Source organism: Eurytemora carolleeae, unplaced genomic scaffold, assembly GCF_000591075.1.
Source record: "Eurytemora carolleeae unplaced genomic scaffold, Eaff_2.0 scaffold62, whole genome shotgun sequence".
NCBI classification, from domain to species: Eukaryota; Metazoa; Arthropoda; class Copepoda; order Calanoida; family Temoridae; genus Eurytemora; species Eurytemora carolleeae.
The window spans coordinates 109,347-133,651 of NW_019396429.1; the positions used below are offsets into that span (position 1 = coordinate 109,347).

General features: G+C 32.4%; 3 protein-coding genes across 4 annotated transcripts; all 3 read right to left on the reverse strand.

The window, feature by feature from the left end:
• Window positions 1–346: 346 nt before the first annotated feature.
• On the reverse strand, window positions 347–13,985 carry LOC111703156 (uncharacterized). The gene is made up of 16 exons (XM_023475032.1): window positions 13,901–13,985; window positions 13,285–13,326; window positions 11,609–11,830; window positions 10,397–10,499; window positions 9,391–9,469; window positions 8,929–9,016; window positions 8,408–8,485; window positions 8,213–8,266; window positions 7,614–7,714; window positions 7,152–7,207; window positions 6,698–6,776; window positions 5,578–5,726; window positions 5,361–5,455; window positions 3,286–3,416; window positions 1,097–1,163; window positions 347–932 (listed from the first exon to the last, which is right to left on the reverse strand). Exons 1-16 carry the CDS (start codon window positions 13,933–13,935, stop codon window positions 824–826), a joined length of 1,488 nt encoding a protein of 495 aa, XP_023330800.1. The 5' UTR covers window positions 13,936–13,985; the 3' UTR covers window positions 347–823.
• A 769-nt stretch (window positions 13,986–14,754) lies between these two features.
• Window positions 14,755–17,296, reverse strand: LOC111703141 (uncharacterized). The gene is made up of 4 exons (XM_023475016.1): window positions 17,191–17,296; window positions 16,135–16,246; window positions 15,512–15,611; window positions 14,755–14,847 (listed from the first exon to the last, which is right to left on the reverse strand). The coding sequence occupies exons 1-4, from the start codon at window positions 17,225–17,227 to the stop codon at window positions 14,755–14,757; spliced, it is 342 nt and encodes a 113-aa protein (XP_023330784.1). The 5' UTR covers window positions 17,228–17,296.
• Window positions 17,297–19,242: 1,946 nt separating this feature from the next.
• Window positions 19,243–24,305, reverse strand: LOC111703160 (uncharacterized). Of its 2 annotated transcripts, XM_023475035.1 has the most exons (7): window positions 24,277–24,305; window positions 23,804–23,859; window positions 22,955–23,044; window positions 22,143–22,243; window positions 21,050–21,096; window positions 20,638–20,745; window positions 19,243–19,363 (listed from the first exon to the last, which is right to left on the reverse strand). In XM_023475035.1, exons 1-7 carry the CDS (start codon window positions 24,288–24,290, stop codon window positions 19,285–19,287), a joined length of 495 nt encoding a protein of 164 aa, XP_023330803.1. In that variant the 5' UTR covers window positions 24,291–24,305; the 3' UTR covers window positions 19,243–19,284. The 2 variants fall into 2 exon arrangements, with proteins under 2 accessions (XP_023330803.1, XP_023330804.1); XM_023475036.1 differs by lacking the exon at window positions 22,955–23,044.

Genomic DNA, 24,305 nt, shown 5'->3' on the forward strand with positions numbered 1-24,305 from the left:
ATGTGTGTACAGAACGAGTTTACAATTACAAATTGATGATTATATTAACATTACAAGTATAAAGAAATCAGGTGGAAAATAGCTCTTGGCTGTTTTGATTATTTTTCCATTTAATTTTAATAATGATAACAAAAAATTTCAATTTATTAAATTTTTTATTTATAACAATTTTTTTTTCAAATTAAAATTAAAAAAGAGAAACTGTAAATTTACGGGTTCTTTTAGTTTCCATGTTGTGTATCCATGCTGCTTAAAAGCTTGGCAGAAATAAAAATTTGAAATCGAAAGTCGTCTTTATTGTATTGATACATACGACGACAGTTTAGATTTTAAAAATGGAAATTTAAAAACTTTAAACAATTTTGATTTCTAAATGACGACTTTAATGTAAAATTGTAGAAAAATAACAATTTAAAAATATTGCCCTTTTATCAAGGACAAGCCTGGGCCCTGGCACTATCAGGGACAAGCCTGGGCCCTGGCACTATCAGGGACAAGCCTGGGCCCTGGCACTATCAGGGACAACCCTGGGCCCTGGCACAATAATACAGTGTACTTGTGTGACCAGTTTAGTTGATATTAATTGAATGTAGAATTTAGAATGCCCGAGTTGTTTAGATAATTTTGCAGACATGTAGTTTTACATAATACATATTTTTTCATTGCAAAATGCAAAAAATTTGCAATGATGTTTTCAGAGTAAATTGAGCATTATTTGTTAACTTTTGTGTAGAAAATAGTTCGGACAATTTAGTCGGACATGGAAGAAGTACTGAAAGGACGAGTTTACAGGAAGGTTTTTGTTCTAATGATGAGTCGTCATCTAGAAATGAAGAACTGTGGACGACAGAATTACTACAAATAGGACGAGTGCAGACGACAGGGTGTAGAAAACAGAGGACGAAGTTTCCAAATTGTCGAAATCAAAAACCCTGATGATCAAAATCATTTTTTTAAGAATATAAAAATTATTGAACTTTTTAAAAGTTGAAAATAAATATAATAATAATAATAATAATAATAATAATAATAATAATAATAATGATAATAATAATAATAATAATAATAAAAATAATAATAATCTAAATGATCTTCCCTAATATAATTTTCATCGACAGTCCAGGGATCTGCTCCATCGTTAAAGTACAGAGGACATCGATCAACTAAATTAATGATCAATCAATCACTCCATCAATCAACCAACCAACCTACATAGCTACAGACCTACTTATCTAGTAATCTAAGAATTTTCTATCTTTTCAACTAAATTAATGATTTAGTCATAACTATCCAAGATCAAAATATCAATCAATAAATCAATCAATCGATCAATCAATCAAACAACCAACCAACCAACCAATCTACTGATCTACCTACCTTGCTACCTACCTACCTACCTACTTAGCTAGCTACCTACCTATCTACCTATTACCTACCTACCTACCTACCTACCTACCTACCTACCAACCTAGCTACCATACCTACCTACCAACCTAGCTAGCTACCTACCTACCTACCTACCTACGTAGCTACCTAGCTACCTAGCTACCTACCTACCTACCCACCTACCTACCTACCTATCTGGTAATCTAAGAATTATCTATCTATCTATCTATTTATTTATCTATCTATATATCAATTCATCTATCTTTAAGTCTATCTATCTATCTATCTCTATGGATATATCTAAAATATTTGTTCTTATCATAAAATGAGAATTTCCCATGAAAGTTTATAATGAGTAGAAACAGGTTTACTTTGCTTATCTAATCTTTCCATTGAATTGTTAAGTATCAAATCCTTTTTATCGAAATTATTATCTCTATAAGTACATTTACTCCAACAACAGAGTATCTTAGTAAAAATGGAAATTAACCCTATCCCTCTTGGGCTTTTTTGGCCTAATATAGAAGGGGGGAATTCCATCCCCCCCCCCATGATTTTGCTTTTAGAGAGTTGAGTGTGTGATATGTATCCCTAGTCCAGCGTTTAAAAGGGCAGCCTATTAAAAAAGACCTTTTACTTTATTTGTTAGGGTAAAAGGGAGGGTTTAAAAAAATCTAAAAGTAAGTCTGAAAATTTAAAAATTTAATTCCATCCATTTTTTAAAATTTTAAAATTTTTGAATTTTTAAATAAATGCTAAAGTGGAACAGACAGAATAAAGACGACTAGTTGGGCCATACAAAATTATTTGTTTTGGTAAAATTTTTAAATTTTTGTTTTTATTACACTAATGTTCATTAAACTTTTTCTAATTTCGTGTTTTAACATTAACATTGTGTTTGTAAATAAATGGAGTCTAGATAATTAAGTACTGCATACATACAGCGCAAACAGATTATAAGGGCCCCGCAATATTATTCTAAAATATTTGGGACATAAAATGTCGTCATACTTTAGTATTTATTTATGTGACCGTAAATTTAAAAAGAGGGTATGTCCAATTCACAATATGAATGTCTTATAGAGCTTGGTACTTTCCCAAGGCCGACTTCCCAAATGACAATTTCCCAAGTGGCAACTTCCCAAGTGTGCAATTTGCCAAGCGGCAACTTCCCAAAGGTTGGGTTAGGCCCTCTCAGGCGCAGCAGGCTTCAATGGGGGGCCAAGGGCTGCGGCTAGGATGGGCTAGTGGGCCGAGCTCCACAACTAGAACAGTCTGGGGGCCGACGAGCACTGCGGCTGACGGACTTAGGACGTTGTTGTTTGGGTAATTTCACATTTTGGTAACTGCCACTTGGGAAAAATCCTTTGAGAAAGTACCTAACATCTATCTTATTCCTTCTTAATTATAGACAAAGCTTTTAATACTACCAGATATTTCAAATTGTAATTATCAAGAAGCTAGATTTTCGAGTTATTCAAGTTATAGAAAAGCATATAATATTTAAATGGTGAAATTCAGGGATTTTCTAAAATTCGATATTTTATCGGTCAAAATGTTTTGTTTTTGGCCGTCTTTAAACCTTCCCTGTGGTCACATAAGCCAATTTGGTTCTCTCGTTTGGCCAGCTATAGCTAACATATAAATATATATATACGATCGAAGAGCTTAATCATAGATTTTGTAAAGGAATTGAGTCTTTCCCAAAAACTCAAATTTTCTAATCCCAATATCTTTGCAACCTAACGGTGTAAACCTTTGATTTTTCAAACTTACATTATTTAATTAACCACTAAAATATCTAAGGTCTTCGACATTGGATCACAAAGATGTAGAGAAAAAAAAATCAGAATTTGTTGCAAAGACTCAATTCCTCTGGAAATTGTATTATATACTTACATTCTCTCTCATTTTCATCCATTACTAGAGAAACTACAGCTCCTTGGGTCCAGTCCTTGCTGTCTACATCCTGGGCTAGGTCACAGAATGGTCCCACGGACATACTCATAAACATCTTGTTCAGATCACCCCTAGATAGATGGGAAAAGTAGGTAGAAAGATAGATAGATAGATAGATAGATAGATAGATAGATAGATAGATAGATAGATAGATAGATAGATAGATATAGAAATATTGTTAGATATTTAGAAAGAAATATATATAGATGGATAGATGATAGATAGTTAGATAGATAGTTAGATAAATAAATAGATTGATGTATAGATAGATATAAAATTAATAATTAATATTCTTAAGAATGACAGTTAGTCTGTTTTTCAGAGTTATTTTAGTAATATAGATATTGTTATAGATATTAGATAATAAAGAGAGAGGGTGAGAGATTAATAAATAACGTGCGTACGTTGTCAATATAGCTAAATGTACCCGTTAGTAAATGTATTGCGGCTAACCCAATCAATATACGTAGATATATATAACTCCGTTATACCCATATTGTGATTGCTTAACTACGTTATTATAACAATGCATAACTTGTAATTACGCTCTTAAGGCCCAATTCTAATCTAAACTGAAGAAATATAGCTTAGTTGATTTAGAGACTCTGATTTGATTGCTGATGAGAGAGTAATTATGTTCTCGTTAAAACTTACGAGCTGAGATCGTGCCCATTGGTTTGGCGTTGATAGAGTACCTGCTAGTGTCCAGTTGACATCAATAGCTAACAAGATCAAGCACAGTGGTAGTGACGTTGATAGTTCACGAAATAGTGACCGTGTGTTGATATTGATAGTCAAGATAATTTGAGTTGTACCTGGATAGAGTAGGGAATTTACTATAGAGACGTATCTTGGAGTAAACTTATGAAGATTGAAATCTCATAATTTGAGTTGTACCTGGATAGAGTATTTACTATAGAGACGTATCTTGGAGTAAACTTATGAAGATTGAAATCTCATAATTTCATTTCTCACGTGAACGCGCAGTACGAGATCTCATAAAAATTATTCAAATATGCTCCCAGCAGGAACTTACATAGTAGATATAATAGATTGATGGATAGGGTACATAACAATGCACATACCTGCAGTCATGAATGCACCCCCCCCCCCCCACCTTCTTATCAGCAGGATTATCTAACATACCTTCTCGGTAGGGATGGACACCGTTTTTACACAACTGTTTGATTCGATTTTTTTAAAGTTTATTTATTCATTAGATAAGACGTTTTCTCTAACCATGGATAGTAACCAAAACGACTTCAGCCATCGTATCGAAAAGTTGTTTTGGAAGATATCTTTGGATAGAGTTAACATTTTGCATAAAGTATTCAAAGCAAACTTATCGAGCGTACAATAACCTTGAAATAGGATTACCATCTCAAATTGATGTGGAACTTATTAAAAATCCAATAAACCTTGAAAGACTAAAAACAGATGCCCATCACTGCTGATCATTGCTTGATGAACCCCTTAATTTAACAATAGAAATTCTTGCCACACATCCTTCACCCCCTCCCCCCCCCNAGGGTTAACCACAAAGAATGAGACGATTGTACGGAATTTATTCGGTATATTTCCTTGTATTTTTGATTCCCTTCAGATGTAAACTTGTCTTTCTTTGCTTAATCATGAAATAAGCCATTAAACAGAACATTTAAATCAACCATACGATCGTCATATTTCAAGAGTTTTAGGTCGTCTTTACAGTCTCATCCTTAAAGGTAACATTGTTTGAGAAATTTACTTCTCTCATCCAATCTCTGTACTGTAACCTCTGAGTCTGAAACTTGAGAGACAGGATCGGAATGAAACCCAATTTCATGGAACGGGTCAAACAGTTTTGTAGATACCAATATTTTGTTTAAGAAATATTATTTTATGTGGTTTCTTTACATTCTCTTTTTGTTTTCTGATTGCTTAACAATCTACGCCAATGTGGGAACCCCAAAAAATAAAACTTTTTTCAATTTCTGGGAAAAATGTAAACAAAGGTACACTGCAGTACACTGTACCTTTGATACACCCAACATCTGTACTTGGTGAAGGCATCCAACTGATCATACGTGATCAAATAGGACTTCAGGTTCTCCTTCCAGTACCCAACACACTAGAATATTATAAATAATAATATTAATAATAATAATGATATAATAATAATGATAATAATAATAATAATAATAATAATAATAATAATAATAATAATAATAATAATAATAATAATAATAATACCTGCATTCTGTAGTCGACATCGGAATAAATATCGACAGGCCGACCCAAATGATCAACTGACCAACAGTAGGTTTCGTCGATTGTTATTTCCTTTTGATCTGTGTCGCAAACGGCAAGCCGAGAAATATTCTTTCGACAGGACCATTGACCTAAATATTAACAAAGGAATTGAGTCTTTGCCACAAACTCAAAAGTTTCTACGCCTTTTGTCTTGGAAACCTGACGGTGTAAACCATAGATATTTCAACCTTAGATGATTGATCCAACAGAAGTAATAAAGGTTTACAACTTTGAGTTGCAAAGATTCAGCGATGAAAAAAATCCGAGTTTGTTCTTTTAATTATTGGTTCTTCCCGGTGTCCGAATTTAATGAATTTGAGCCGCCGCCTAAATTTGCCAAAAACCGGTTTCAATTGAGCGCCGGCTTAAATCTTGAAAAATTGAAAACAATTTTTATTGGAACCAACCATATGTAAGCCGCGGATCAAATTCTTTAAATTCAGACTCGATTCATACAAATAAATTTAAGTTAATTTAAATAGATACTTTAAATTAAAACCTAAAAAGAAAAGGAATTTTTTTTACATTTCTGTTAAATAATTGTACTTATGATTGTTTAGGTTGTTTTTATTCACATAACAATTAAGATCTCTAGCGTTAAACTCTGTATTTGTCCTATTTTAGAGCTTATATTTGTCCTATTTTAGAGCTTATATTTGCCCTATTTCAGAGCTTATATTTGCCCTATTTTAGAGCTTATATTTGTCCTATTTTAGAGCTTATATTTGTCCTATTTTAGAGCTTATATTTGTCCTATTTTAGAGCTTATATTTGCCCTATTTTTCAGTTTTTTAGTTGTTTAGTTCTCCAAACCACAAAAAAGAGAAAAAATCAAAAATAAATTTTATCAAAAAGTTTTGAAACGTATTCCACAATGTGGAAAAATACATTATTTTTACAATTTAATTCTACAAATGCATAATATTTTCATCTTTCTGACGATTCTAAATCTGTCCTACTTTTTTAGAACTTGTACTCAATTAGTTTTCAGGTTTGCGTAAACCCAATTTTAATTTTATGAAATGTTAAAGACGACATCCTATTTTAATGAGTACATTACCTCCTTTACTCCAAATAGTATCTCTGGGATCCTTAGTGATTCCCTTGATGACTCGTGTCTCAAACTTGAAATCCCCTTCCTTTAAAAACAATATTTCACTGATCCAATTAATCCAATTTATTTATAATTTATCTTCTTTATGGTTTGTTTCTTTCACCCCCCCCCCTTTAGTTTTCCTCCAACATGTTCTTTCGTAATTTAATAAAAAAAATCTACAAAGGAATTAAGTCTTTGCCATCAACCCAAATTTTCTAATCCAAATATTTTTTCAACCTAATTGTGTAAACTTTTGATATTTCAAACTTAAATTATTTTAATGGCAGAATTCATAGTATGAAATATTTATAAGGGCTCCAAAATTATAGCGATTGTAAAATTTAAGTTTGTGGAAATGACTCAATTCTTTTGAACAATTTGATTAAGTGATTTCAGAAGGATTAGAATATCGGTTTTCCTGTTCAAAGATAAAAGCTCCAGCTACCGGACACCTGATAGGAATAGGGTCTTTTTCTAAACAAATATGTGTAGGTAGGTAGGTATAAAGGTAGGTAGGTAGGTAGGTAGGTAGGTAGGTAGGTAGGTAGGTAGGTAGGTAGGTAGGTAGGTAGGTAGGTAGGTAGGTAGGTAGGTAGGTAGGTAGGTAGGTAGGTAGGTAGGTAGGTAGGTAGGTAGGTAGGTAGGTAGGTAGGTAGGTAGGTAGGTAGGTAGGTAGGTAGGTAGGTAGGTAGGTAGGTAGGTAGGTAGGTAGGTAGGTAGGTAGGTAGGTAGGTAGGTAAGTAGGTAGGTAGGTAGATAGGTAGGTAATTAGGTAGGTAAGTAGGTAGGTAGGTAGGTAGGTAGGTAGGTAGGTAGGTAGGTAGGTAGGTAGGTATATAGGTAGGTAGGTAGGTAAGTAGGTAGGTATATAGGTACTTACTTATCATGATATCATACTTCCAAGCCTCTACATTGGGGAACTTAAGCCAGGAACAGACTGTGTGAAAATCATCCAAGATCATTACAAGACCCTTCCTTGACCTTGTAAGAAATATATTGATACTTCAGGTGGAGATAGATAGATAGATTTTTAATGAACTCAATGAGAACCAGAAAACTCTGGAACAGAAGACTAAATGACTAAAGGACTGCAGAAGACTAAAGACTACAGAAGAGCAAATGACTGAAAGACTACAGAAGACTTAGGACTAAATGCATAATGAACTAAAGCAGACTAAATGACTAAAAGACTTTAGCAGGCTTCATGAATAAAGGACTGCAGAAGACTAAATGAATAAAGGACTATAAAGGACTAAAGAACCAAATAACTAAGAAGGACAGAAGACTAAATGAATAAAGGACTATAAAGGACTAAAGAACCAAATAACTAAGAAGGAACGAAGACTAAATGAATACATATGCTTTACGCAACTATGCAAATAATAAAACTGGTTTTAACTCCAATGGTCTCCTATTGTGCATGGTATCAATGAATAAAGGACAATAAAGGACAACAGGGCTAAAAGACCATATACAGACCTGATAATGTTGTGGTGTCTGGGTAAGAACTCAAAGCACTGGAAATCTACTTGGCTGAAAAAAGACTAATTGAAATTTTATTATTTAAAAATGACATAAAAGAATTGTCTGTACATTTATTTGTTTAAAATGAGCTCTTTACAAAACACGTTTTTTTCAAAAAATCATATTTATTTATTTAAATAATAATCTTACCATCCTTCAACTGTAAGTCTAGCCATCATATATCTATTATCCTTCTGCTCTTTACACACGTAGATATTCTTACGAGTCCTAGCAAAAATCGAAAAAATGAATAAATGAATAAATGAACAAATGAATAAATGAATAAATGAACAAATGAATAAATGAATAAATGAATAAATGAATAAATGAATAAATGAAAAATGAATAAATGAATAAATGAACAAATGAATAAATGAATAAATGAACAAATGAATAAATGAACAAATGAATAAATGAATAAATGAAAAAATGAATAAATGAATAAATGAATAAATGAATAAATGAATAAATGAATAAATGAATAAATGAATAAATGAATAAATGAATAAATGAATAAATGAACAAATGAATAAATGAATAAATATATAAATGAATAAATGAATAAATGAATATATGAATAAATGAATAAATGAATAAATGAATAAATGAACAAATGAACAAATGAATGAACGAATAAATGAATAAATATATAAATGAATAAATAAATATACCTTCCCACGTCAGGGTGCCAGATTTCAACAATATGAGTTGAATTAATTGTAACCTCGGCATCTATATTTGCAGTATTAATCCATTCTCCTAAATTGAAAAACAAATTTTGGTATCCAAAATAATTCCACAGATGAGAAAGGGATTTTCAAAACGTTGTAATATGGACGAAAATTGTTATTTTTTGTGATAAAAAATGTGTTATTCAAAAGTAGGTAAAAAATCAATATTTTGACGATATATTTATATCTAATAATAGGGAATAATCCCTATATTTCAGCTTTGCCTAGAAACTAAACTTTCGCCATAAAAGCCAACCTACTCAACTTAAATTTCTTTAAACTAAGCTAAGAACATTCCTATGGTTTACCAAGTCCCCCAGCATCTGACGGAAATCGATGAAGCTGGGTTCATGAGTTAGGATCGGACACAAACAAACAAAAAGAGTTTTTTAAATTAATGACCTGTAAAATTTTCAGGCAAAAAGCAGCCCGGTTGAACAGTTACTTGTTTGACAGGGGTTAACAGCATTCTTTGAGGAGCCTACACAATTATAAATATAATTATTTAATTATAAATAATTTAATTTTTAATTCAAATTTAATCAAATAAACATTTATTTAATTAGAGTATGATTCCAAAGAGAAGAGGAACAAAAATGTGAATATTTTAAGGAAATATTAAAAGCTTCAGCAATATTATACAACATTATGTTGGTACAAGAAGACGTGTGATAATAAGAACGTCCCTTGACCCTAAACAGGCTGTGGGCGGGGTGGCGTTTGGGGTCCCCCCCCCTAGTTTTTCTGCCCTAGCAATCTCATTTTTGAAACTATCAACGTGATTTTTTTTTACTTTTAACAAGAAGAAATTTAAAGGATTTTTTGTAAAAAATATTCTTTTATGTACAAGGCGGTAAAAAGTCCGGTCTTTTAAAAAAATCTAAAATAGCTTATAACTTTTTTAAGCTACAGATATAAAAACTATATTTTTGAAAAATTCTTGAAAAATAGATGTAGAAACATGTGTAACATTTTTATATTTGTTTATGACGAAAAAAAATAATTTTTAACATTTTTGATTTTTTCGGGGGCATTTTTTTCAACCCTCCTTATAGCACCCAAACTTTATCGATCTAATTTTTTTTCAATGAGCTGGCCTTGAAAAATTTGTCTAATAACATGCATTTAACTCGATACCTATTCTCTAAGCCCCCCTCCCCCGTCTAAACATAGATTTAGACTTCCCTGCCTTACTAGGGTTAAGGACAAACAGTAATGAAACAAAATTAAGAACGCACATCAAGGACACCTAAAGAGGTAACACACTAAGGACAACTTTGAACAAACATTGAGAAAATATTTTGAGGACGCACTTTAAGGACGCATATTGACGCACATAAGTACGCAAAAACACACACATCGCGCTTTAAATAATATTTTTTTCTCAGATGAAAAAAATCGTACAAACCTCCTCGACTGTTCGGATTTGATTGCACTCTGGTGTTATAGAAACTCCGATAAAATAATCGTCATCTCTATTCTTCAGAAAACATCTATACTTTTCATCTTTCCTACAAATTAAATGCAATTATTAAGAACCCTGCATTAAACAAATAAGAATTCCCGATTTACAACGGTACTCTTGAATCATTTATCTGATAAAAAATGTGAAAGCTAACGTGTCGTTTTTCTGAAAAGTATTTATTTCATTGAATTTCTCCATTCATTCTTGTATGCAAGGAATGCGCAAACTACTTTTCCTGTTTGCAGAGAAACCGCACCAAGATTATTAAAAACTTGAATATCCAAATAGATTATCAAGTACAATAGGTGGCAACAGAGAAATGGATCAATTATACACGACGTCACAAGTATCAAATATAATTAGGAAAACGAAATGTTCTCACATTAATTGACATGTTTTCCAAGATTAGATAAAAAAGTGTAAGAACAGAAAATAAAGAAAACATAAAACTGCACCTATTTTACTGTAAGGTAAGCACTTTATTCTAAAATTCACAAAAACCGAGTTGACACTTGTGATGTAAGAATACTGCTGTACTGAGAGTGTACAAATTCTACGTTGCCATCAATTGTACTAGAAGCTATTTGGAATATCTTTAATCAGACTAAGCTATTAATTGCCTCTTTGAAGGAAGGGTCACTTGAAATTTAAATGAAAAAAAAACATTTAGATAGTGCTTTTTCATGTTATTGTAAAAAAAAAGCTTTCAACTTCATTGGATACAAGCTGAATTGTCCGACTTTGCCCTTGGAATAAAAAAAATCGAATTTAAATTTTTCTTGCTTTAAAAAAATCGATCAGCCAAAATATATAAATATAAATATATATGAGCAAAGAGCTTTTTTATAAAGATTTATTTTTTATCCTATTTCTTGAATTTTTGTTTAAACCTTCTTTCTTCTTCTTCAAGCAAAATTATTGTATTTATTAGGCAAACAGCATAAAAAATGGGGACAAAAACTGGCCATCGAATAATCATTTTTCCTTTTTTTTCCAAATATCTAAAAATCCATTCTTTCAGAGACAGGATATGTCTCGCGAAACATGACAAAAGAGCAAACCACACTTTGGAAATGTCAGGACTATAGTTTGTTTTTATTGTTTAAATTCATTAATGTTTCTTGTACCTTTATGTTGACGTAAACACGTTTTTACCTTGATTCCTTAGTATTAGCGACTGCAAAGAAATGATCCTTTCCCACAAACCAGTCTCCAAGACAGCTGTACTCCACCACGGCATCCTTGCTCCATTCCATGTTGGGACACTTCTTGAAGGTGACATTAAACTTCTGGTTTGAGATGAGGAACTGGGATCCGACATTTTGACAAGAATGGATTTGCTGCTCCGGGTGGGAACATTCAGTCGTAAAGGCAAATCTAAACAAACATTTGTAAGTTTATGATCTAGCTGGATCTAGGAACAGATTAATCACAGTTAGTGGTGTGCTTTCAATTAGTTCGTTTTTTTTCGTTTTGGCCGATTTTCGGCCGAATTTCGGTCGTTTTTTGGTCGTGTTTTGGTCTATATTTTCTTTCCTGCTCCAAAATTACATAATGTAAGAGTATCAAATATTTTCAATTTTTGTATTCTAAGCATTTGCATTTATTTTTAGGTATGTCAAACTTTGACCCTGGCATAAGATATAAGCAAACAAAAACACTAAAAAACGAATGCGTTTTTAGATCGTTTTTAGATCGTTCTTAGATCGTTTTAGATCGTTCTTAGATCGTTTTAGATCGTTCTTAGATCGTTTTAGATTGTTTTCAGATCGTTTTCAGGTCGTTTCGTTTTCCCATTTTTTTATTTAAAGAATAAAGATTTTGCAAAGTTTAATAAAACAGAAAATAAAGAACACAAAAAATTGCACTTATTTTACTGTAAGAAAAGCACTTTATTCTAAAATTAACACTAATATGGATAATTTTGTCGGACACAAAAACTAAGTTGACACTTGTGACGACAGAATACAGCTGTTCAAATTCTACGTTGCCATCTATTGTACTAGAATCTATTTGAAATAGGCAAAGTTTGAAATATATCAAACGTATGCACCATCATGTTGCAAAGATTTATGGATTTCTTAAATTACAGTTTGTGGCAAGTAATCAGTTTCTTCACGATTTAAACAAATACAATTTTAAGTTTTAAGATATATTTTCTTTTTAAATTAAGGGTTGACAATTAAATTTAAGTTTTAATTTTAATTTGTTGATGCATATATTTCCAAGGATCACTTATAAAAAAAACATTAAACATAATCAATTTTCAAATAGAAAATAATCCATTTTCAAATAAAAAGTTATTAATTTTTTACGATATTGGCATGTATGAACATGCCACTATCGTAAAATAGTTTTTTGTAAAATCAATATAATTAAACAATTTTGTATCTTTAATATAATCTCGATACGGAGATAATAAACATCTAGATCTTTAAAAAAAAAAAATTTTAAAGGAAATAATCCATTTTCAAATAGAAAGTAATCCATTTTTTACAAAGTAAGGAATCAATTTTCAGATAGAATATTAACAATATCAAACAGAAAACTATCAATTTTCAAATAGAAATTGTTATAAATACTCAGAAAGAAAATTATTGATCTTAAGAAAGAAAATTGTAAATTTTCAGATATGAATTATCAGTTTTCAAAAATCAAATTATCAAATTTCAGATGGCAAGCAAATCATTAATTTTCAAAAATTATCAATTTTTAGAAAGGACATTTCAAATGCATACTTCTCTCCCATAAAGAAAATCATCAAAATTTATTTATGAATACAACTTTTTTTATTTTACAATTTCACAATTTTACAAGTTACAATTTTTTACCTGAACTGGTAAGTGAACTGGAAAACTCCCTCTAGAGATGATCTATAAATAAATTATTTAAAGAATAAAAATCAAAGAATATCATTAAAAATAAATAAAATCTTGGATAAGCCACAATGGTCGGCGTTTATATCAATACAATGAAGACGACTGTTCTGTAAAGGTTTTGATTTCCGACTTTGATTTCCGATTTTTACAATTACAAGTTTAAAACTTATTGACAGCTTTTTTTGTTTCCATTCTATAAGTATCCAAACTGATGTTGGAAAGCTTGATAAAAACCAAAATTAAAATTGAAAGTCGTCTTCATTTTATTGATATACACGACGAAACTGTAAAACACAATTAATTTGATTTAAAAAGAAACCAGGGGATTAATGATTTTAGATGTTATAAAGAAAGAAAGGGACAGAGTTTTTGCCACAAACTCAGATTTTCGAATTCCCCATATCTTCGCAATGTCGCAATGTCGTATACCTAGATGTTTCAAACTATAAATTCTTTCAGAAAAAAGTTTGAAATATCAGGTTGCAAAGATATACGGATTAGAAAATATCCTATTGCGGCAAAACTCAGTTCCTTTAAAGACATAACAAAACAGGAAATGAAAACCCACCTGCAGTTGATGGGAGTATAGTTCTCTGCAAACATTGTAATGATCTGTTGATCTTTGGGTATCCTAATCAATTAAAGATCAATTTGATTCATTAATCAATGAGTGATCTGCTGATCATAGAGTATCAGGATCAATTAAAGATTAATTAATTTATTAATCAATCAATGATCTGCTGATCATAGATTATTAAGATCGATTGAAGATCAATCAATTTATTAATCAATCAATGATCTGCTTCATGTTTATGTTTATGTTTATGTTAGGATTATTTTCAGGACTCCTAGCGGAGTATATAAGAAAATTTCCGATTGTTTTCATGATATTCATATGGTTGCATATATCACATTAATATACAGAGTATATTATATTCAATAATTTCGAATATCCAGTGAATCAAGATTAAAAATAAAAATTAAAAATATTAAAAATAAGGGACATTTATTTTTTTCTTTTGGTAGAGTTTTTATTTTTTCTCTTCCTTGACATTTTTCTTTTTTTTATTTTTTGACGTTTTAATTTTTTTAAAAATTTTTTCATAGATTATTTTTTTTTCTTATTTGGCCTTTCAGTTTTCTTTTGAAGTAATCTTTTTTCGGCTCTTTTTGTCATAGATTATTAAGATCGATTGAAGATCAATCAATCAATGATCTTTTCATTCTTGGAAATCCTTATGAATTCAAAATCAATCAATTGATCAACCCATAAATCAATTTTTAAAAGAGATAATCTATAATTGTTATCTCAAAATATCAAAGAGACAACTAAACCTAGTGTAAAGAAAAGAAGTTCTAAAATATGGAATTTTTAGTTAAAACTTTTAAAAAATTTCTTATTATTTCTAATTCTTTTTTTAATTATCTTTTCTCAAGAATATTGACTGTACGTACTGAGATATGAACACAATAATGGCAAGAGAGCAGATTGGTGGGCTCCTGGCTGAACAGAAACTAAACAGATAGTTAGGTAGGTAGGTAGGTTGGTACACAGGTAGGTAGGTAGGTAGGTAGGTAGATAGGTAGATAGGTTAGGGGGTAGATAGGTAGGTAGATAGGTGGGTACTGGTATTGCAGAAAGAAGGTAGATAGGTAGGTAGTTAGGAAGGTCGGCAGGTAGGTAGGTAAGTGGGTAGATAGGTAGGTAGGTAAGTGGGCAGGTAGGTAGGTAGGTAGGTAGGTAGGTTAGTGGGTAGATAGGTAGGTAGATAGGTGGGTACTGGTATTGCAGAAAGAAGGTAGATAGGTAGGTAGTTAGGGTGGTAGGTAGATAGGTAGGTAGGTAGATAGGTAGGTAGGTAAATAAGTAGGTAGGTAGGTAAGTAGTTAAGTAGGTAGGTAGGTAGGTAGGTTGGTAGGCAGGCAGGTAGGTAGGTAGGTAAGTTTGTAGGTGGGTAGATATTTAGGTTTTTAAGTGGGTAGATAGGTAGGTAGGTGGGTAGGTAAGGTAGGTAGGTAGGTAGGTAGGTAGGTAGGTAAGTATGTAAGTGGGTAGATAGGTAGGTAGGTGGGTAGGTAAGGTAGGTAGGTAGGTTGGTAGGTAGGTAGGTACTGGTATTGCAGAAGGAAGGTAGGGTCAGGTTTAGATTTTTTTAAATATTTGTTTAAGAAAACCAACCTTGTATTCAGCTCCGAAATCATTCTCATATTCTTTACAAATTCCTCGATTACTCATTTGACGAGCATCTATATGTGTAATCACATCCTCGTTCTCCTCCCTTATAGTTGCAGAACATTTAACAGAGGTCATTCGAGGTTGATCAGGGTGACACAAGGTTAAAACAGGCCTCCAACGGCCATTAGAGGTTAAAGTGGACAACAGAGGTTAACATAGGTCAAAAGAGGTCAATATAGTGCAACAGAGGTCAATATAAGCCTTAAAGGATAACAGAGGTCAAACCAAGACAAAAAGGTTAATGGCGGTCATTAGATAAAAACCAGAGAAATAATAATAAATAAAAATAATACAGAGGTACAAAGATATCAGTTCTAATCAACATTAACTGAAGAGGTCGAGAAAAATCAATAAGAGGTTAAAGAAGATCAACATAGTACAACAAAGGTAAAAATAGGTCATTGGAGGTTAATAGAGGTCATCACAGGTCAATTCATATTAACGTTAAAAAAGGTAAAACGTATTAATAAAGTTAATGAAGGTCAATAATAATGATGAAAAGTTAAAAAAAAAGGTCAAAATGAGGTTAAAAAATTGTTATGCTATCAATGTCATTAATGAAATACCTGCTGAACCATTCCCCCTGGATAATTCGTACAATTGTACAGTTGTACTGGTCCTTGTCATACCACGAGGTGTACGAATTAGAGGGCAGCTGGCATAGTACAGGAGACAAACCTTAGAGTATATATAGTTTAGGAGACAAACCTTAGAGTATATATATTGCAGAAGATTAACCTTAGAGTACATATTGTGTAGGATACAATCAAATCTTAGAGTACATATTGTAAAGGACACAAACAAACCTTATAGTACATATTTTACAGGGTACAAACAAATCTTAGAGTAAATATTGTACAGGATACAAACAAACCTTAGAGTACATATTGTACAGGATACAAACAAACCTTTACATATTGTACAGGAAACAAACAAACCTTAGAGTACATATTGTACAGGATACAAACAAACCTTAGAGTACATATTTTACAGGATACAAACAAACCTTAGAGTACATATTGTACAGGATACAAAAAAATCTTAGAGTACATATTGTACAGGATACAAACAAACCTTAGAGTACATATTTTACAGGATACAAACAAACCTTAGAGTACATATTGTACAGAATACAAACAAATCTTAGAGTACATATTGTACAGGATACAAACAAATCTTAGAGTACATATTGTACATAAATAATGATATCCCAATAAACATAAAAAAGACGATTTCAAAGAATCTAGGAAATATTGTAAGTGGATTCTGATGCATACGGGCACAAAGTTTTAGTGATAACCCTGCCTAAAAAAATATATCTTTTTCAGAATAGGGGATAGACTAACGACTATATTTTGCTTTTCTTTGATCCTCTTTCTGTCATGTTTCATATATTCCAATGTCAATACGGCTGATTGATTGATTGGTAAAACTAATGATTAAGCGTTTTTTTAAGATCAGTTTTATAAAAGAATATTTATCGTTTTTGATAATTACAAGATATTCTTGTAGATTTTAAATGTTACATACCATTTTAACCACGTATCAAATCTTGACAATGCAATATAATTTATCAAATTGAGATAAATATTATTATTAAATTGATATATATTAGTACTTACATAAGGAGAAGAATAATAATAATTTAATTCTGGTCATTGTTTCAGTGTAATAGAGCTTACACTGTTTACTGATTATACCGCCCAAACCAGCTAAATACCTGCCCTACCTGCCTTAGACTGATAGATAGATAGAACCATTCGCCTGGTTTACACAGGTGGATAGATAGATATTTTGATAGATATATAGATACAAGTGTAACAATGAAAATTATGTAAAATGTAAAACCTCGTAACTGTCAAATTCAAACATCCGAAAATAACTGTAGGATATTTTGAGGTAGAAAATAGGGCATTGAAAAGTCTAAGTTAATCGAACCATATTATTTATTACAGGTAGGCGATTATATTAATTAATGAATTCAATTCTTATTTATATCAATTTGTTAAACAGCTATAAATATACACTTGTAAACTTGTAATTGGAAAAAAGCTTATTAACAATCAAAACTTAAATACAGAAGTCGTCTGCGTTGCGTATTGATATAATCGCCTACCACTGTACATATCTATAAAAAGCTTTTCGCTCATTTGTATGTTTCTATAGCTGGCCAAATTGGCTAAAACTTTTTGATGGAAACCATGGCCCATGGGTACCCCACGGTATATTCAAGTTTATTTCATGTACCGCGACCTGACCGAATTTTAACTAGCCACTGCCAGGGGGCACTAGCAGTATGGTTCAAATACAGGCTATATGAGGCAAAACGGGACTGTACGCCAAATGATACCCTTCCTTCTGGTGAAATTTATGTGACCCGGGGGTGACATAGGATATTTTTTTATTCAATGATTAACGTCGAGCCCTTCAGTCAAATTATGTTTGTGTTGGTTTTATTTATATTTATATGTCTGATTTGCCTCTAATTTTGATTTGGGAACTTGGTAGAACCACAGGAATTTTCTTAGTTTGCAGTAAAAAAGTATGTTTAATTTTATAGATAATATTTTTATTATATCTGACACAGATTATATTTTTTCTTATTTTCTGTTTCCTATTTGATTTGATTTGATTCATAGATTTATTCCTAGGTAATATTCCTAATATGATATAAAACTAGGGATGTTAACTTTTTCTTTTTTTAAAAACGATCGTTTGGTTATGAAAAAGCTCGTTTTTTAAAAATGATCGTTTTTATAAAACTCGTCGTTTCGTTAACAATTGTTAACGAAAACCATTCTTTAACGATCGTTAACAACGAACCTTCGTTATCAAAGAGAGAAAACCGACTGAAGGGCATCTGTACTTATCATTGAGTAGTTTTTAGGAAAATTTTTATAAAGTTCGTCATTTCGTTAACGATCGTTAACGACAACCCTTTGTTAACGACGACCCTTAGTTAAAGATTGTTAACATAATCGTTTTTTCAAAAGCGATCTTTTTTAAAAAACAATTGTATAAAAAACGGTCGTTATTCGTTTTTTAAAAGTTCAAAACGAGTGGGTCGGTTTTAAATACGATAGTTTTTTTTTTCTGAAAACGAAACGATTGTGTTTCAATCATTCTACCCCTTTTAGTTATGTATACTCGTATTCAGACAATCCTTCATGCAGTTCAGTTCCGCGGGTCTGCTTGAATATTGTTGAACTGAAAGAGTTTAAAGTTCACCCCTAGGACACCTAATACTTAAAAAGATGTAAGAACTCCTTTTCTTCTTCAGCTGTCCATCTCTCAATATTGAGAGAAGCAACCAAATTTGATACATTTTATTCTGTTTTGTCTAGTTCTCTTTTATGAAATGTTCTAAGGTGTTCTTTTAAGACTGTCGATGCTGGTGTAACAATTAAGTACTATTGTTCTAAGAAAAGGTTATTATTTTTCTTTAAGGTGTAAGTGTATGTATGTTTACAAGAAATGTACATTTTACCCTGCCAACCTAAGGACGTCTAAATGACGTCCTTAGGACATCGTCAATTATCAATACGACGTTTGTGGACCTCATCCTTTAGGTGTTGGGAATAATGCAAGTTTTGATTGCAGCGTTTGGAATTATATTTTCATGTTCTAAATTTATACAATTCCACTCTTTGGAACTGATGATTAAAAACCTATACTGAATTTGATAAAAATATATTTAGGTTGTGTTTGTTTACAAATTAGTTACAACTACATTGGAGGGATTCAAATTCTTCGTCCATATTTTCAAATTCATCCTCATCATCCAGGTTTACAAATCTAAACAGTAAAATTTAGGTAGCATTTGAAAAAGTATTCAGAAAAAAAACAAGTTTTTTAAATTTTTTTTGCAATTTTCTTACGTTTTAGTGGACCCTGCATACTGCACATTTCTGATGAACATTGTGTACTTTTGTACTTTCTTGTAAAATTGATTTTCATTTGAAAATATTTTTTTGATTAAACCAGAAAAATAATTGCTTGGGGAAGTTGTTGTTTGGGAAATAGCAATTGGGGAATTCGCTGTTGGGAAAATTGCCTCTGAGAAGATGTGGCCTTGGAAGTTGCGATGTGAGAACTACCTCATACCATTCAAATGTAGTTCTTTATGACAATTACTCATACATTATTTTGACAGTTTTGATTCCGAAAGATGCCTTTTAAATATTTTCATGTTAATTTCAAATTCTAATTTGTTGCTGCTGTCTCTTATCTATAAAGTGTCTTATCTGGAGTCATTCAAGAAACCAGTTAGAATTAAATATGTATAGGCCCATAGACAGGGGGAGCAGAGGGGCACCTGCCCCCACCTTTCCCCCTTGAATGGTGGCACAGGCACATGCACAATATCTGAGACTAAAAGAAAAAACTGAAAAGTTTGTACTCATCCTCAAGTTGTAGAGGAGTTTTTTCAAATCTGAATTTTAGTTTTGGATAAACTGAAGATTTTCAAACTTGAGCTTTTCTTGTTCTTTTACAGGCGTTTACATCCTTTTTAAGGTCACTTTCATGAAGTAAAAATAAATTATTGCTATATTTGAATTTGATACACAAAATGTCAGCAATACATTTACATTTAACTCAAATCTCTGTATATTATATCTATTCTGATCAGAGTTGAATGATCATACTTCCAGTATTTTTTGTTTTGATGCAAAAAGCTGCTTAATAGCACTTAATTATGGGAAAGAAAACAAAAATGCAAAACAGGCATAATATCTCATAAAACCATAATGTGTCATAAGTTAAAAATCTAGTTTTCAGTCTATAATCATTAATATTGACCCTTTTTGAGTTTTCAGGTCAAAAACATTTGGCCCCCCCTTGAAAAATTCTTAGCTAGAATTGAATTAATTAAGTTAAAGGCATTACAAATAGGGTTTCCAATCGTAATTCTGTTGCCCGGAATTGCAAGAAGCTGTTTTGGTATTGCAAAGAATAGTGAGGAATTGCAAGGAATAGTAGGGAATTGCAAGGAAATTACAGGGCTGGCAATTGAACACAAGTAAAATCCGCTTGAGTTGGAAACAACCCTAAATACACTGCACATCTACCTGTCCTTTGTTCCTGCTCTAATAGTTGCACTTTGTCCGTTAAAGCTGGAATCATCAAACCCTGTCAGTGTACAACCAGCTCTTACAGACACAGATTCAATGTCGTTTCTAAATATGTAAAACAAAAATAGATCAGGGGTGTTTATTTTCTTGAAAATTATCAGGTACAATTCTCTTCCAAATCACTTAGTTCATCAGCTATAAAAAAGACTTTTTACTTAGGGAATTGGGGCGAAAAAGTTCAGAGAAAAAAATTAATTTGTGTGGGAAAAGTAATTAAAAAAATAACAAACTTGTGAGTTTTCAGAATCCTCATTTCCCTGACATCTTCCACAATAAAATCCCTGGCTCTCTAAGCCAGCGGGAGAAGGATAATTGTTTTAAATATATACCCAGATGTTTTAAGCTGTACCTGTACCAGTACCAAACAGGAGACCACCAGTGGAACTGAAGTTCACCCTAAACAGAAAACATTGTCACATAAGTTTTTGTCATTTTGTATTCAAGTCTTAAGAGCTTTAGAGTTTCCACCCAGCATAAATTTGTGGATCTCTAACTATATACCTGGGGGACCTTTAACTATATACCTGGGGGACCTTTAACTATATACCTGGGGGACCTCTAACTATATACCTGGAGGACCTCTAACTATATACCTGGGGGACCTCTAACTATATACCTGGGGGAACTCTAGCCATATACCCGGGGGATCTCTAGCTTTATACCTGGGGGATCTCTAGCTTTATACCTGGGGGACCTCTAACTATATACCTGGGGGACCTCTAACTATATACCTTGGGAACCTCTAACTATATACCTGTGGATCTCTAACTATATACCTGGGGGACCTTTAACTATATACCTGGGGGACCTTTAACTATATACCTGGGGGACCTCTAACTATATACCTGGGGGACCTCTAACTATATACCTGGGGGACCTCTAACTATATACCTGGGGGACCTCTAACTATATACCTGGGGGACCTCTAGCTTTATACCTGGGGGACCTCTAACTATATACCTGGGGGACCTCTAACTATATACCTGGGGGACCTCTAGCCATATACCTGGGGGATCTCTAGCCATATACCTGGGGGACCTCTAACTATATACCTGGGGGACCTCTAACTATATACCTGGGGAACCTCTAACTATATATACCTGGGGGACCTCTAAGTATATACCTGGGGGACCTCTAACTTTATACCTGGGGAACCTCTAACTGTATACCTGGGGGACCTCTAACTATATATCTAGTGATCTCTAGCTTTATACCTGGGGAACCTCTAATTTTATACCTTGGGAACCTCTAACTATATACCTGGGGATCTCTAACTGTATACCTGGGGAACCTCTTCTTATATACCTGGGGATCTCTAACTGTATACCTGGTGAACCTCTAACTATATACCTGGGGAACCTCTAACTGTATACCTAGGGGACCTCTAGCTATATACCTGGGGAACCTCCAACTATATACCTGGGGAGCCTCTAACTATATACCTGGGGAACCTCTAACTTCCACCCCTTGCAGTCCTTGTCATCATAAACCAGAGCACAGGCTGTTTGTGGTACAGGAGTACATTTGCTTGTACTGAAGATTCCTAAACAGATCTCAACGCTAGCATTTCATGGTGATGATGATGATAATGATGGTTATGATAAAGAGGACAATGATTAGAATGAGGACAATGGTAAGAATGAGGACAATGATGAGAATAATGACAATAATAATGATGATAATGATAATGATTACAATCATCAGGATGAAAATTATGGTGATGATGATGATTTATAGGCTAACAAGCAATAAAAAAGCAACAAAGCGGTCATGTAATTACAATGAAATATTCATGCATTCTACACAACAGTCATATATATAATCCATAAATTAATAGTGAATAGATCAGCAAACATGTTGCAAGGATAGTTTAAAGGGGTTTAGCAACGTTCTATTAGTAGAAATTCTATTATTGTTTTGAACCTATATCTGAGCAACAATCCAATTGATTTAGAACTTTTTTCCAATTTCAAGCACAAATACATTGGCCTTTCATTCAAGTTTTTTGCGGTCAGCAATGCGCTGATCCAGCTATAATTAGAACCAATAGGACTGTTTATGCTTTTAATAAGAAAACGGAAGAGACCGGCTATGTAAAGTAATCAAACCGAGAGTGCAATATCATGGAGAAAAATTTTAGGATTCATTTGAACCGGTACCAATGAGACATTTTTACAGTATATACCAGAATAATACACAAAATGGGTGCACATATTTCTAGTGCTTCAGTACTTTTTAGATAAATGAACAGTGCCTGAATCCTTAGTACAAGATGGTACAGTTGTTCCCTCCCTAGGCCTCCCACTCAAACATGGTACATTTACTGATAAAGGCATGGAGGGTCCTGAAATACTTGGTTAGCTATAAAGTTGGATTAAAAAGTTTGCTTTGGAAAATACTAATATGGGAAAAATGGGTTTTGGAAAAATGCATGTTTGGGGGGTTTAGTGATTTGGGAACAACATAAAGTCTAGCAACAAGTACAGAAATTGCTAGCATTAATGTAATTAAAAAGAAAGCATTTAGCTGTTAAAACATTGTCAATAAGAATTGTGATTGTCATCTGAAAATCCCAGTTCATATAGAACAATTTGGGCTGGATAATGATAAATTTTCCAATTACCAAAAAGGATTTCTTATTAGCAACTGTTAAAAAAATGGTCATAACATGTTTACAACTAAGAATGGTTTCCAAAACATATTAACACTTTGCAGATCTTGCTAGGATATACATTTGTTGCATAAAACGTGCTGGGTCGACTCTACCCTGGACAGCCTTACAGTACAACTTAATGGATATACACTACAGTATGTGTTGTACCGCGGCACAAATCATAAAACTTTTAGACTGGGATGAATGTGGAACCCATGATTCTTAAAATAAAGCACATGCACCTAATTGGCTTAAATCTTTATTTAGCCAGATAAATAGCGTATTGCAATGCAAAGTGGCATATCTCATGAACACTCAGTATTTCTTTAAACCAAGTGCATGGCATGAACCAATGTGCACTTCATGCGTGGCATACAACTATGTGCATGCGCGGCATTAAACTATGTACATGCGCGGCATAAAACCATGTGCGTGTGCATGCCTAAGTACCTGCCAGGGCAGGAGAGAAAGCCGTTACAGACAACATGACAACAAATTTCAACATCCTGGTAATAAAACCATTTGATTTTAAAATTTTAACTAATTTGATAAATATAAAATAATGAAATGGTAAAAATTATTTTTTTTATATCAATCGACTATATATGACTTTGCACTTCAAAATATTTTCATTAAAGTCAATTGTGTATTTTGTCTAGAACAATAATTTTTTGAAATACACTGCATTTGGTTGATATTTCAAATTATCTTTTTTAGAATAATTGAGCTTCTAATTGTGTTCCTAATTTTCATAAAAAAATTTATTTCAATTACAAAGTTATTGATATTTCAGATAGATATATTTTAAATTATTTAAGACGAAAAGAATTGTGTCTTTGTCACAAACTTAAATGTTTTAAATCCTCATATATTTTCAACCCGAAAGTGTAAAGCTTTGGTATTTCAAACTTAGATTATCTAACCTAACAGAATTCATGCTTGAAATAAGGCC